The following is a 13,922-nucleotide window of genomic DNA, read 5'->3' on the forward strand; positions in this document are numbered from 1 at the left end:
TTTCAGCTACAATCTCATTATTGTCTCTTAGGAGACAAAACTCCGCTTGAAATTCCTTCTTCAAGTCAGGTAGCCTTCTCCGTATCGGAGAACTAGTCGATGGCCACGCCCCTTAGGGTTGCGGGAAACTGTGTTACCCACTCGTCTTGATCGGTAACACCATTCACTCCCGAAATTGTTTCACAAGTGCGACAGTGGCGGACAGGGTCTTCTTTCCCGTCCCCATGGAACTTTGGAAGTTTTTGTTTTTGCGCCATGCCTTGTCTTTTTACTACTGGTGGCTGTTGTCCTACTCCGGATGGGTTAGATCCTGTAAGAGGTGCTTGACCGTCGTGCCCCGATGTCCCTCCGACACTCCTGGCAGCCCCGGTGTCTTCTCCCTCCCTTGCCTCCTCCCCACTCCGTGGAGTTTCCCTAGCCTCTGGTGTGCGTGACAAGCCCCCCAAGTCCCTCAACCGAGTTTTAGTACACTCTATCCTGCGGCGGGTTTCCGCAAGTAACTCCTCCCGACTCTGTGGGTGGCCGTCGGCCTCACCGTCCCCTTCGGAGCGTTCCTCCTCCCTTCGCTTATACCTCCGTCGCCTTTCCGCTTGCTGTTCAAGGATCAAGGCACATCGGGCTACTGCACGTTCATCTATATACTCTTGCTTATTTTTGTCTTTATTCAATGTATTGGGCATTAATTCCCGTACGGCTTTATATATAACAACGACATATAAAAAGTAGAACACTTTTATTCATTCATCTTGTGGGATACAAGTCTATGTCAACAATATGACATAATTATTACAACGAGTGTTCTTTATTCCGCCCCGTACGGCTCAAGGTTCAAGTGTCTCGTCGCATGCCATCCTATTGCGCTTCCCAACGACGGTTGTTTTCTTCATACTGTAGGAGGATCTGTTGGCGTCGTTCTTCGCAAGCAATTTCCTCCAGGCGAGCCCGCTGTGCGAGTGAAGCCTGTGCGAGCAATCGGGGGAGGTGGTTCATCAATTGATTCACCGTAGGGCTAACTTCCATTGCGGTCCACACGACACTTGTTGGAACTTCCGCCTCCGTGGCCTCTCTTCGGACGTAGGTTTCGATGGCCACCTGAAGCAGGATTGAAAATTCCCTTGTTGTAGTATCTTCTCCGTCGTAGAGCTCTGTTCGTGCGTCGTCCGCCTCAAGGTTAATCTCGCTTGCGGGTAGGCCCATCGCGTTCGTACGCCATCCGCTCCTTTTCCCGAGTCTGCCTAGGCAACGACGCCAAATGTTTTGCCAATAAAGTGTAATTCAATGCATTGCAGAAATAATAGACATGACAGAATACATCATGACAAAATATAAAGAAACTCAGATCTTCATTGATTCATAATAATGTCAGTACAATGACAATGACCACACTAACTCTGTCCCCATGACCAAGGACTCGCTAATATATAAAGGTGACCGGTCAGTTACCCGGTGTCAACTGTCGACAACCGACGGGTTAACTGCCGTCATTAACTCTAATTACATTAAATGTCTTATTGCTTAATTACCTGACAACAGTCGCCTAATTTTTTTGGATAGTCTTTATAAATGGTTTTTGTAGAGTTCTGTTTATAGTTGGCTAAATTTGAAATCATATGGCTGCCCATACTTCTTGTCATTGATATGATTTTGTTTTACTTATGGAAATTTTGGCAGGATTCATGGAGGACATTTTGCAGAGATGCCTCTTATTGCAACTTGTGAACCATATAGACGTCAGGGCATGTGCCGCCGCCTTGTTCACACAATTGAGAAGGTGTGTTAATAATGCTTGTCAATGTTTTTAATATTTTGCCTTTGGGTTCACATTCTTATTGGGAATTACCAATATATTGCCAAGTGGCTTAATTACTGTTTAAGCAATTTAGGATCTATTTTGAAATAGTATGAGCTTAATTAGATCAAGCTAAAAACTGTTCTTTCTGCTATCTGTTGTTTGTGAACTGGGTTCATCAATGGATGTTACACTGCATAGATTCAGAACCATTTTTATCTTATTTCGATATTTGGAATTTCCTTTTCCAAGATTTCTGGTTTAAATAAATATCTCAGATGCACAATTGTTTTTCTAAAATTGTTAAAACAAGTTTAATAATCGTAGGATTAGATCTAATTCTCAATCACTCAAGTCATTTACATACATTGGTGGAGATTTCCTAGCTCTGGAGAATCACTGGTATTTTGGCAGACTCCCATTTTCGAGTTTTGTGGTTTTTTCATTTATTAATTATTTGTCCTTCCCAGGCCTGCTTTTTTTGAGAATGACTTGTCACTGTTTCCTCTGTAGAGGTTTTAATTTAAAAGTGCTGTGTTCATCTATGCCTGCCATGTCATTATGTGCAATTGCTTCAAAAAGAGTCTTATCAACAAATTAATAGTATTTGCTGAATGAGTTAATATGGAAAACTGGAAGTATTAATGCTAAGTTTGATTTTGAATCACTCTTGGTTTGATGTGCACATTTGGAGAGTTAGGTTAAGGACCACTATTTTCTAAGGTCATTTTCTTATTGTGAATATATTTAAGGACAAATCTTGTCAGTCCATCTTTTGAGTTTTTTTTTAATGTCATGTGTCATTCAGGATTATATTTTAGGACATAATTAACTTCAAACTTGTCACATGATCAAGTTAAAATTAGTCGTTTTTATGAAACATTTTACTAGTCTTATTCAAGTTCCAAAATTTATTGCTAGTCATTGGTTTTGTTGCATGGATTATGCTCGATGTCTTTCTCAGCACAATCTCAAAGTGTGAACTGGCTATGGCAAGCATAGTTGTTTTATGATGTTTAGTTTGGATCTGGGCAACTTCTTCAAAACTAATGAAAATCCACTATCCTGGAAAGGAATATCATTCTCCTCTTAATAGATGTAAAGCATGTAAAGCATGTATGCTCTCTAGTTTATGCATGAATTGTAATCTTTCTTGCAGATTGCTTGTGCTTATTTCACCTTTATAAGGTGTATCTTCTTTCCTCTGATATCATTACTTGGACAGATGCTAATATCACTAAATGTGAAAAAGCTGATATTATCGGCGGTACCCGAACTTCTAGAGTATTGGACGACAGTTTTTGGTTTTAAGCCATTGGAAGATTCACAAAAACAGTTAATAAAAAATATGAACATGATGACATTTCCGGGAACCACGTTATTGCAAAAATACATCTTCAAACCAGAAATCCAATCGTGTGGTCCACCAGGTAGTTTTTTTCTTTCTTGTATTGTATTATAAAATAAAATCTTTAGCAGCTCACATTACTAGTATGTAAATATGTAGAATTGTAATGCATAATTTATTTTTGGCCTAATATAAATTATGGGTTTTTTGGAGGAAATAAGTAGATTGGAGCACATCTGTCAAGGACAATGCATTGGCTCCTCAAGCACAGAGATGTGATGCCCAAAGTCCACAACTAAAGGAATCAGATACCAATTCTGCCATTTCTGTCTGGAGTAATGTTGAAGATGGCAGTACCTTGATACAAACTCCACCTTCTAGAATACTAGCTAAGGTAGACGAATTGAAGAGTGAGCATGGTTTAGAAAGTACATTGATAGAAGACAATGAGAGAACACTGGGCTGTCATGGGATAGATGTTTTGGATTCTCAAACACAGGTAAACAATGAAATTTCAGCTCTGGAGAAGGTGTCTACTGAATCTTTATTTTGCATCCCTAGTTATATAGCTGGTGGTGATACCACAACAGAGATCACACCCTGTAAGGTACTGATTGATGCCAAAATGAGGAAAGACTGGAGAGGTTCCGACAATGCACTGACAAAATTGGAATTAATATCAGCTGTACTTTCAAGCAAAACTGTTTCAGATTCCCAGTTGCAGGGAGATAGTGCAGAAGTGTCAATGTTGGAGAAGACAAAGATGGAATATGCACATTACAACTCCGATGACACAACTATTACCAATAAACTAGTGGATACTTGTATCTTGCCTAAGGAAAATGAAATGAATAAGGAAATAAAGAGAAGATTTGAGAAAAGACCCTTAAGTTGCCTACAAATTGAAGAAATGTATACTGAAACATATGGAAACAACATGTTGATAAGAGAGGAAGAAAGTTCAGTGGTTCATTCAGACAGCTGTGTTTCTTTAACTTCTCAAATGTGGAGTGATATTCCTGAAGCTCCAGCATCGAACAAGATAAGTTCTGAATCTGCACAACTTGTCCCTATAACTGATATGAACCCAGCAGCAGTTAGTAATACATTGCCTGAGGAAGAAGAAATATTGACAACCAAGAAAGATATAGAAAGAGCATATGGAGCAGAGGAAGAAAGAACCTCAAGTTGTCTGAAAGATTTAGAATTGGATGCTCAAGCACAGGAAGATGGAACTGATATTCCTGTGCTGCAGAAGTCAGTAACTGAATCTGTATTGTGTGTTCCTGATGATATGAATGGAGTTGATATGCTAAAAATGAGTGGGACCTCAGGGATGCCACCAAATTCCGAAATTAGATTGGAGCATGATAAAGGGTCAGGGAGTATAACAGCATTAGAGGAAAAAAGATTCATGGTTCAACTGGTCAGTATGAGAGCTGATACACAGAATTCATCAGGTATGGATTTGGAAGGAATGGTCTATTCAGAAGAAGAATCAGTAGATATGTTTGTTAAAGAGTTATTGGATTCTTGTTTGGAAAGACTTCACCTAGAACAATGTATCAATGGCATGGCAACAATTAAAGATACTGTATCTGATAGAGGCAGCACACATCTTCACACCATAGTCAATTCTTGTGAAAACGATAATAATTTGGAAGAAAGAAATATGAATTCATAAATTCTCAAGTAAGTTTCATTTTTCTCATTTGTTTGGTTTTTCCTATATGTAATTCTTGTGGCTTACCTTTTTATTGACAATATCCATTTTGTTCTAGAAATTCATGATTTCACTATTTGAATTGATAATTGATGGTATATAAGAAAGATGATAGTGGACCACAAGATTGTCACTGGATCCATTACCGTTACCAAGGAGGTTTTTGAGATTATATAATCATTTTTGTTGTTTGTGCATTGATAAATGTAACTGATTGCGATTCATAATTATGATTCCAGAGGAGCAGATGTTTTTTCAAATGTTGTCATCTTAACATGATAAAATGGGATGGCTAAACAAAAATTGTTTATAGACAATGTAAAAATAAAAATCCTTCCAAATTTTCTGTTAATCCATATGGTTCTGCATTTTAGAAATAAAGGTGAACACTAAAATAGAAATCTGAAAATCTGAAATTAACTCCTTATGATCATGAGAAACCATTCATCCAAAAGAGCTTCGTTTTAGAATACCATTAATGAAGGTTATAACAAAAAACAACCATATAATATAATTAGCAAACCTCACAGAATCAACACATAACACTGGAATTATGTGGAGAAACCCTCAAGGGCAAAACTCCACAGGAAAGAGCCTAAGATTACATTAGTCTTCAAATACACAAGACATATACAGCAATCTTCTTTCTACTCCCAATTCTAGCAGCTTCTGTGTACTTTTAAATACCTCAAAGTACCATACACCATCCAAAAACTGCAATAAATGGAGTTGCAGAGAAACTTTATGGGCCCAAAATGAGTGCTGGAATCTGACTCTTTGATTCTCCACTTCTTTTCCTTTGGTTTTCCTTCCTTGAAATTTGAAACAACATTCTAATTACCTCCTTTAACTCTCTTTTCCTAGGTACCGAACTTGTGAAGTTCAACATTCACTTTTTTTTCTTTTATCACCCCCTTGCTAGGCATCCACATGAGGGAATAAGAAACAAGGAATAATTATATTACAATTACCCCTTAACCCCTTCCTTATGAATGCATCCACAATATATGATTGGGGCATTAATCCAATGACATAGGATTTACAAGGATGATGGCACCTTATTTTAACATTCTCCCACTTGACATCTTGTAAATACATCCATAGAAATACATAAAGCTCAAGTACCTAGGAACAAGGCTCATGGCCTCCTTGCACCAACAAAACTATTCTGTGCTAATAGGGTTGGTCACAGAATTTCTAACATTCTCTTTGGTATCCACCTTCTTTAGCACTACATGTAAATATTTAATCATTTCTAGAAGAAAATGGTATTGAACATCCACATGCTTTGTGCAAGCAATACATTGGACTCTTTGCCGAACAAAGTGCACTCTGATTGTCACATCCAATATGAATAGTCCTACAATCAAACCCAATACTTGCACTCGTAACCAAACTGTCTCCTTGGAGGCTTGTGTAGCAATCATATACTTTGCTTTTAGGAGTGGATAAAGCAACCACAAGTTGCCTCTTGCTCATCCAACTCACTACACCACCAAACAATGTAAAAACATAGCTACTAGTGGGCTTCCAACTATCAAGATCACCGAATCAATCTGTATAAAGTATAAACCTTCTTACAACTCCCATTGCTTGGCAATATCTGGCCTAGTGCATACCATTGCATCAAAGTTGCATAGACATAGATATGGATACATATATGGATACGGTATTGGATAGGGATACGACCATTTTTTAAGACCCCCAATATGGATACGGCTGGATTCGACATTGTAGTCGACATAAAATGCCTATTGTTATGTTTGATAATATTTGTTATCTGCGAATGTATTAATTGTTCGTATTAAGTGGGTTGTCACTCTTGGGTAGTTAATGTGTCTGTTGGTTGACGGTTGTGTTCCTCTCGAGAATCGTCAATCCCTTTAAATATGTTGTGTACCGCCAATGAAGGTAGTATGATATAGTCGGTTGAATTGTAATCCTTGGCCGACCATCTCTGGTCTTCTTTGTTATAATTGCACGTGTGAATAAATAAATATTTTTTATTATTGTGTTTGGTATCAATTATCGTTTGTATTATTATTTCCTGTACAAAATTTATTAGATATGGCAGTAAACATTTTGGCGCTATTCCCTTAAAAGAAATCGTGTTAGCCTTGAGTGATTCATGTCCTTAGACCCTAATAAAGGTGAGAAGAGGCCACAAGATGGTCAAGACCAAGCGATTAGGTGATCCGTTGACCCTTAGCCGGAGGGAGCACATGGACAAGTTAGAGCTTGGAAGTACCTGGAGTGTTGGGGAAGCTAGAGATGGACATGTAGAGGACGCACACTTGGTTGAGTGTGCAGGGAAAGCACCAAAACGTAGTGGTCGGAACAATCTACCTAGGGTTTGCACACAAGGGAGTAAGTAGGTGAGAAACCAATTTGCATCGTATTGGGAACTTGTCCGTCTCTAAGGAATCGAGAATAGGGGGCCTAATTCGAAGACTCCAATGAGGAGAGTATAGAAACAAAGAAGGCGACCAAGGTGTAGAAGACGCAAAAGGTGGACGGGTAGAGAGCTCATGCGTGGTTAAGTGCAAGAGAGGCATAGGAATGCGGGTGAGAATGAGACGGTCCAATCTGGTCGAATACACGATACCTTTCGAGTGAAAATAATGAACACTTAGGAGAAGATGAAAATCCCTAAATTTACAGGTTTGGATCAGAGGATCTCGTACGCCATTGCAAGACCCGCATAACAATATGGGAGGCAAATGGTCAAGACGACGTGGATTACTGGCTGAAGGCATTTCTTGCCACCCTACGAGGAATTGCCATCAATTGGTATACAAACCTAGAGGCTAAGCACAAGGCAGGATGGATTGAACTAAAGAAGGCATTTCAAGAAGAATTTAAGTTGCTGAGAGATGACAATGAGATTGTTGCAGAAATTTACAACACTAGACAAGGGAAGAATGAGAACGTACGAGCATACAATCGTAGGCTCAAAGAATTGCTGAACAAGATGGAGAACTAGCCACCCGACGAGTTGAAGAAGAGGTGGTTCACTGAGGGATTGATCCCCTTTCTGCGCAAGAAGATGAAAGTAGTGCCTCCGTCCTCGTACACTGCTGCTTACAGTAGGGCAATGGACATCTAGAGTGAAAACAAAACATACTCTCGAGGGAAGAGGAAGACCGACAATGATGAGAGCACCAAAGGTAGTAGTGATGAAGAATCCAAAACCGTATAGGCCCTTCAATGAGATATGTTGAGAATAATGAAAGAATTGAAGGCCGAGAAAGGAACCAATAAAGAATGTAATGAACTATGGTGTACTGAGTGCAAAATTGAGGGGCACACAAAAGGTAATTGTCCTAAAAAGATGTTTTGTGAGATTTGCCAGGTGATGGGTAATTCAATAAAGGAGTGTCTGTAATTTGAAGACTAGAATTATGCAAGTACTCTTCACACAGGGAGAGTCTAACCCATTGAAACCACAAAATGTATTGCCTGGCAGCAATGGAAATCAACGAGGGCAAAACCAAATATAGTGCAACTCTAAGGACGTCATATAATATAGTGCCGACAATGTAGTGAATGGGGACACTTTGTGAGAGACTGTCAGAATAAGAAAGACAACATACAATTATTGTGCAAATGGTGTGGACCGGGGAATTATGAAGACATCGACTGCCCAAAGCAAAAGGGTATTAATATGTTGGATGCGGTAGAACAAGATGAGGCAGTTCTGGCAATCACAAGAGCACAAGCAAAGAAGGTGATGTACTTGAACCCATGTACAGAGAAGGAACGACTCTGAGAAGCCAGAGTAGAAGTAGAACAAGTGTTGGCAAAGGAACAAATAATCTCCAACAAAACTGCAAGTATATCATTGGGATTGGAGTCAGAGAACATAGTTCGACAGGTGTTATAGGCAACCATGCCCATCAAGGTGATAAACCTTCTTCAAACTATGTTGCAACTAGGAATGGCAATTACCAACATGGTCAACGATGACAACTCCAATCATCAGAAACAAAACAAGCCACAAGAGAAATCGACAGAGAAACTACCATGTGAAGGGGATGGGGTGAGTGATCAGATGTTGTTGACGGGGTGAGCATTGGCAGGAAGCTAGCCGTCATGGAGATGGAAATTATGGGAATGAAATTAACAAACAACATCATTGAGGGAGGTTCAAGAGTCAATGTACTACAGGAGGAAACTAAGAAAAGCCTTTGCAAACCTACGCTCTATCTACCAACCTTCAACTTGGTGGGGGCCGACGAGCATGACATTAAGTTATTGGGGACTTTGATGGGACATAAGGTAATAGTTAGCACACAACTCTTCTTCCTAGATTTCATTGTCATCCCATTACAGAAGGAGGTGTACAAGGCTCTCCTTAGGAGAGGGTGGTTACACTGCAAAGGTAGATCACAATTGGAAGCGTAACACACTTTCCATCGAGAATCAAGGAAGTACATCATCAACCTGAGGATTCAGGTGGTGAGTGAAGAATTGACATCTTCAAACTTAGAGTGAAGATTGCTTACAGGATGAAACTAGTTCCCCGAATGGACTATTCCATTGGCAAATGGAGGACTACGAGGTATTTTCGCCGTGTAATTTTCTTGAAGCTACAAATCTTGGTGAAGAGAAACCAAAAGCGTGTAAAGTTATGGACGATACATCTGATAGTATGAAGATGGAAAATGGGAGGAAAAAGAAAAAGGAATCGAAGAAAATAAAAAAATTTAGAAGTCAAAATATGGAGTTGGTCAATGAGAAAATATTTAATAATGGAGGTGTCAAACTGATACGGGACGGGACGAGTGAGGCTATACAAAGAGGAGACAAGGAACAAACACTGAGCCATATGGGTTTGCTGGGAGACCGAACATGTGTAAGGAGGTGCACTTGTCGAAGGGGGTTCAACCTATACATGAAAATTCGTACACAAGCAAGGTGGAGACACCATCGTTTGAATTGGAAGTTGAGCCGTACTTGAGGGTTGTGAAGGAAGACATAGGGCACGCCATCAATACCGTACGGGCCAAGGATGTCATACATAGTACGAATGCACAAGTAGAAGCAGCATTGGAGAGCATTGGCATAACAATGCTCGCACACAACCATCAACTCTTGTTACTAGCTATATGGAGAGGACATCTGGTCGTACGAGTTGTAGAAGGAGGCCACACGAAGCTTGGGAGGCTGTACGGGGTGAAACTTTACGCCACATGTATCAAGTTGAACATGCCGTACAAGAAAGCAAGAGTGTTGTACTGGAGGAGAAACAGGTACCACACGGGGAGAAGGTGTCGTACAGTCCGCACATGCTAGGAAACATTAAACATTAGATATAGCAGTAAACATCAAATATAGTTGTGTTTGGTATGTATTATCATTTGTATTATTATTTCCTGTACTTAATTTATCAGATATAGCAATAAATAGACACATACACATATATAACACAATATTTTAAGTTATTGAGGATATTTTCATTACTTCGAAAGCAATTAAGACACATAATTTCTACATAAATAATTATAAGTTGATTTAACAATTTGCAATTTGCAAAAATAGTAGAGTTGCATTGGAAGATAACCCCAAAAAATGGGTCCCTGAAATAGAAAAACATTTCATTTGTCTTTCTCATTTGGTGTAGGTTCTGTTTATACAATTTTTTTTTTAAATTGCATGAATGAAAATTTTTAAATTAAATTTAGGAAGATTTACTTCAAATTTTAAAAAAATCAAATCACATGGTATTCGGCCGACAGGAGAGGAAGTCGAGGGAAGTTCTCTTCTCTTGGTCGAGCGGTTCTCTACGCTCACACTTCCTATCTATAATGGGCTATCGATCGAGAGCACAATAGTTAATCTCGATCTTGCCCATAGAATTGTAGGGGCCCATCCAGGAGAGCTAGAACTCCTTGATGCAGATGCCGTTGAGGGCAATAACTATAGCTGCTGGACCGAGGGACCCGAACTGAAGCCATCCTTACTTCTGTTCTTTTGGATCCATCTTAGATCGCTTTTCCTTGGTACATGAACATAAGCCTCACAACCAAATTCTTTTAAATGTGAAATAGATGGCTTTTACTTGTCCACATCTCATAAGGAGTTTAATTAGGAGCCATGCAAAGAGATCTATCAGCCAAGTAACAAGCAGTACAAACAATTTATGCCCAAAAACATATGTCTAACTGTACATCACTTAGCTTACTTCTGCCTCTTTCCATTAGGGTTTGATTCATCCTCTTTGCCACACTGTTTTGCCCAAGTGGTTACGGAGTATTTTTTTGCCTGATTATACCTGCATGCTTATAGAAATCATGAAAATCCTTAGAACAATATTCATTTCCATTATCCGATCTAAACACATTTATTTTACAATCAGATTGCTTTTCCACCAAGGTTTTAAATTCTTTATAATCAACAAAAGATTTATGAAATATACCTATCATCAATGAAAGCCACATAATATCAAGATTTACCAGTAGAATCAACATCCATTAGACCAAACACATCCAAACGAATGATTTCTAATTTTCTCATTGCTTTATATTTTCTATTAGGAAACGATGACCTATTCTGTTTACAAAACACACAGTTCTCACAAAAGTCAAAATATTTTCATTTATCAAGGTTTTAATCCTTTTTTAGAAATGTGGCCCATCCTATGATGCCACAATATACAAATGTGTTCAGATTTTTCAATTATACAAGAAGAGTTACAAATTGTAGAGGCATTCAGTCTAATACTGTCTTTGTCTTTGACCCCTTCGCTACCACCAAATTCCCTCTCACCAACCTGCAACCATCTTTATCAAATGTCACTTTCATTCCTGAATCATTCTACTTTAAAACGGAAAGTAAACTTCTTTCTACTCCTGGAATATGTGAGACAATAAGGAGAGATTTTATTCTCCCATCATTGAAGAACAACTTTACCTTTCCTAGGCCACTAATGGCATATGAACTGTTATCACCAAGATAAACTTCTCCACCATCATATGCTTGATATAAGAGAACCAACTACTCCTTATTTCAAGTCACATGGTGTGAGCATTCTCAGTCAATCAACCAATTCATGAAATGGTTTAAGCCTCTCACTTGAATCTTATTTGTGAAATGATTAAAGCCTCATCACTTGAATCCATTTTTTTTTGTGGAAGAGTATCAATTCTTTTTGTTATTTTTGCACTCTTTGTTTACATTCCCTCTCTTTCCACAATTACAACATTTTAGAATGGCCCTTGGATTTGTCTTTAGACATCTTATTATCTCTCTTTGGCCCTCTTTCTTTAGGCCTTCCCCTAAAATGAAGAGCATCCTTGTTTGCATCCAACCTAGATTTCTTCCTTATTTCTTCTAAAAGCAAAGTAACAACAAGGTTATCCATCTTGGGATGATCTGTTAAGTTAGCAAAATATGCAAGAATCATATTCACCCATGACTCATGCAAAGAACAAAGCAAAATGGTACATTTATCCTCTTCATAAATTTCTACATCTGCAAAGGCAAGTTGACTCAAAATTAAATTGAAAGAATTCAAATGCTCAGCTACCGAATCACCTTCTTTTATGTCGAGAGAAAATAATTTTCTTTTTAAATAAAGCGTATCTACCAAATTTTTAGTCAAACATTTCTCGCTTAGCCTTTTCCACAAGGTATATGTAGTTTTCTCTTTTGATAGATTCAAGAGAACAAAATCGAGAAAGCATAACTGGATTGTACCCCAAACCTTTTTGCTCATTTTCTCTCATCCATCTTGATTGACTGTAGTGGGATTCTTATTTGTAACAGCCATCCATTGATTTCTCCCCTTCATAAGATCCTCCATTTCTGAATCCTCAAATGATAGAGAGAGGATTTTTTGGGTAATAAATGCAATCTAAAGATTTCAATTCCTCTCATAATATTAGAACACGAATAGGCCTAACTACCATCCTCAAAGGAGAGCTAGGTGTTGGGATTTTGTTTAGTGAAGTGTGTGTATATAAACTAGGCTAACAATGACAAAATGACTAAATTTAAGTAGATGCAGAATGAAAGATAGAAACAGTAAGGCAAATCTGAAATAGAGATATAGAGAGGAACCTAACGCTGAAATCTAGAGTTGATTGTGCTGAACAAAAGTGTTGGGCACCCCAGACTCGAGGTGACGAAGGTTTCTGAAAACGACTAGAAATGTAAGCAAGAAGTTCTGCACGCCTGTCTCTTGAAAGTTTGGATCAAAGTAACAGGATAGGGGTGTTGAGTGCCCTAGTTTGGTGATTTTCATTCATCCAAAGTTTGGCACTATTTGTCACCATTTATTGTATTTGTTTGTAACTTTCTCGTTGTTGGATTTGCACCTATACACACCTATGTTACACGGGGACATGTCCCCAGGCCTAAAATCTTCATCATTGTCCTAGGGATGCATAGGGGACATCTTAGGCCGTCCCCAATTCGTATGAAAACATGGGAAACGTTCTAAAAAACGAGGGAAGCCACAGATTGACGTTGGGGACGTTCGGCTATCCTAGGGACAGTAGGGAATGTTTGAGATGTCCCTCGACTATCTTGGTAATGTGCGGACTTCCTCGATGTTAGTCTGTGGTGTTTTAAAAAAAAGACACTTTGAACTAAAAAAGCATTTTTTAATGTTTCGGTGGGCTCCTACCATCCAGCTCATTTTGTCTCATTTCAACATTTGTGTGTGAAGATAAAAGAGTAGTAGCAATAGGGTTTGAAGGGAGAAGTTCTCTTTTGAGCAGGGATAGAAGGAGGCAATTGGAAAAGAGTTTCAATCTAGGGTAGTGGGACTGTAAATCCTTTAAAGAGGTAACTTTTATCCTTTAATTTTTCTTTTTCAAAGATTGAAGCATGAAATTTCTTTTTTTTTAGTTGCATTTTCTTAGTTTAAAGCTGCATTCAATCTCAAAAAAACATGAGCAGCAGTGAGAGTGATAGTAGTAGTGAGAATGGAGTGGAAGTAGTTGGAAAGTACGAGTGTTGATGGTGGACAACAACCAAACCCCTCCAAAGTGCCCTTCAAAAACCATGGCAAAATATGCAAAGGGCTCTTCAAACAATAAAAAGCCTCTTCTCCATTA

The 13,922-nt window shown here is 38.7% G+C and overlaps 1 protein-coding gene across 4 annotated transcripts in view; it reads left to right on the forward strand.

Moving 5' to 3' along the window:
• The window catches only part of LOC131051394 (uncharacterized), an 84,428-nt gene that overhangs the window by 54,415 nt on the left and 16,091 nt on the right, over nt 1-13,922 (forward strand). For all 4 annotated transcript variants that reach the window (XM_057985900.2, XM_057985903.2, XM_057985904.2 and 1 more), the window contains 3 exons: nt 1,672-1,771; nt 3,015-3,219; nt 3,362-4,829. In XM_057985900.2, the coding sequence (XP_057841883.2) occupies nt 1,672-1,771; nt 3,015-3,219; nt 3,362-4,821 (1,765 nt within the window). In that variant the 3' untranslated portion in view covers nt 4,822-4,829. The remainder of the gene's footprint in view (nt 1-1,671; nt 1,772-3,014; nt 3,220-3,361; nt 4,830-13,922) is intronic.

Source organism: Cryptomeria japonica, chromosome 11 (genome assembly GCF_030272615.1).
Source record: "Cryptomeria japonica chromosome 11, Sugi_1.0, whole genome shotgun sequence".
Classification (NCBI taxonomy): domain Eukaryota; kingdom Viridiplantae; phylum Streptophyta; class Pinopsida; order Cupressales; family Cupressaceae; genus Cryptomeria; species Cryptomeria japonica.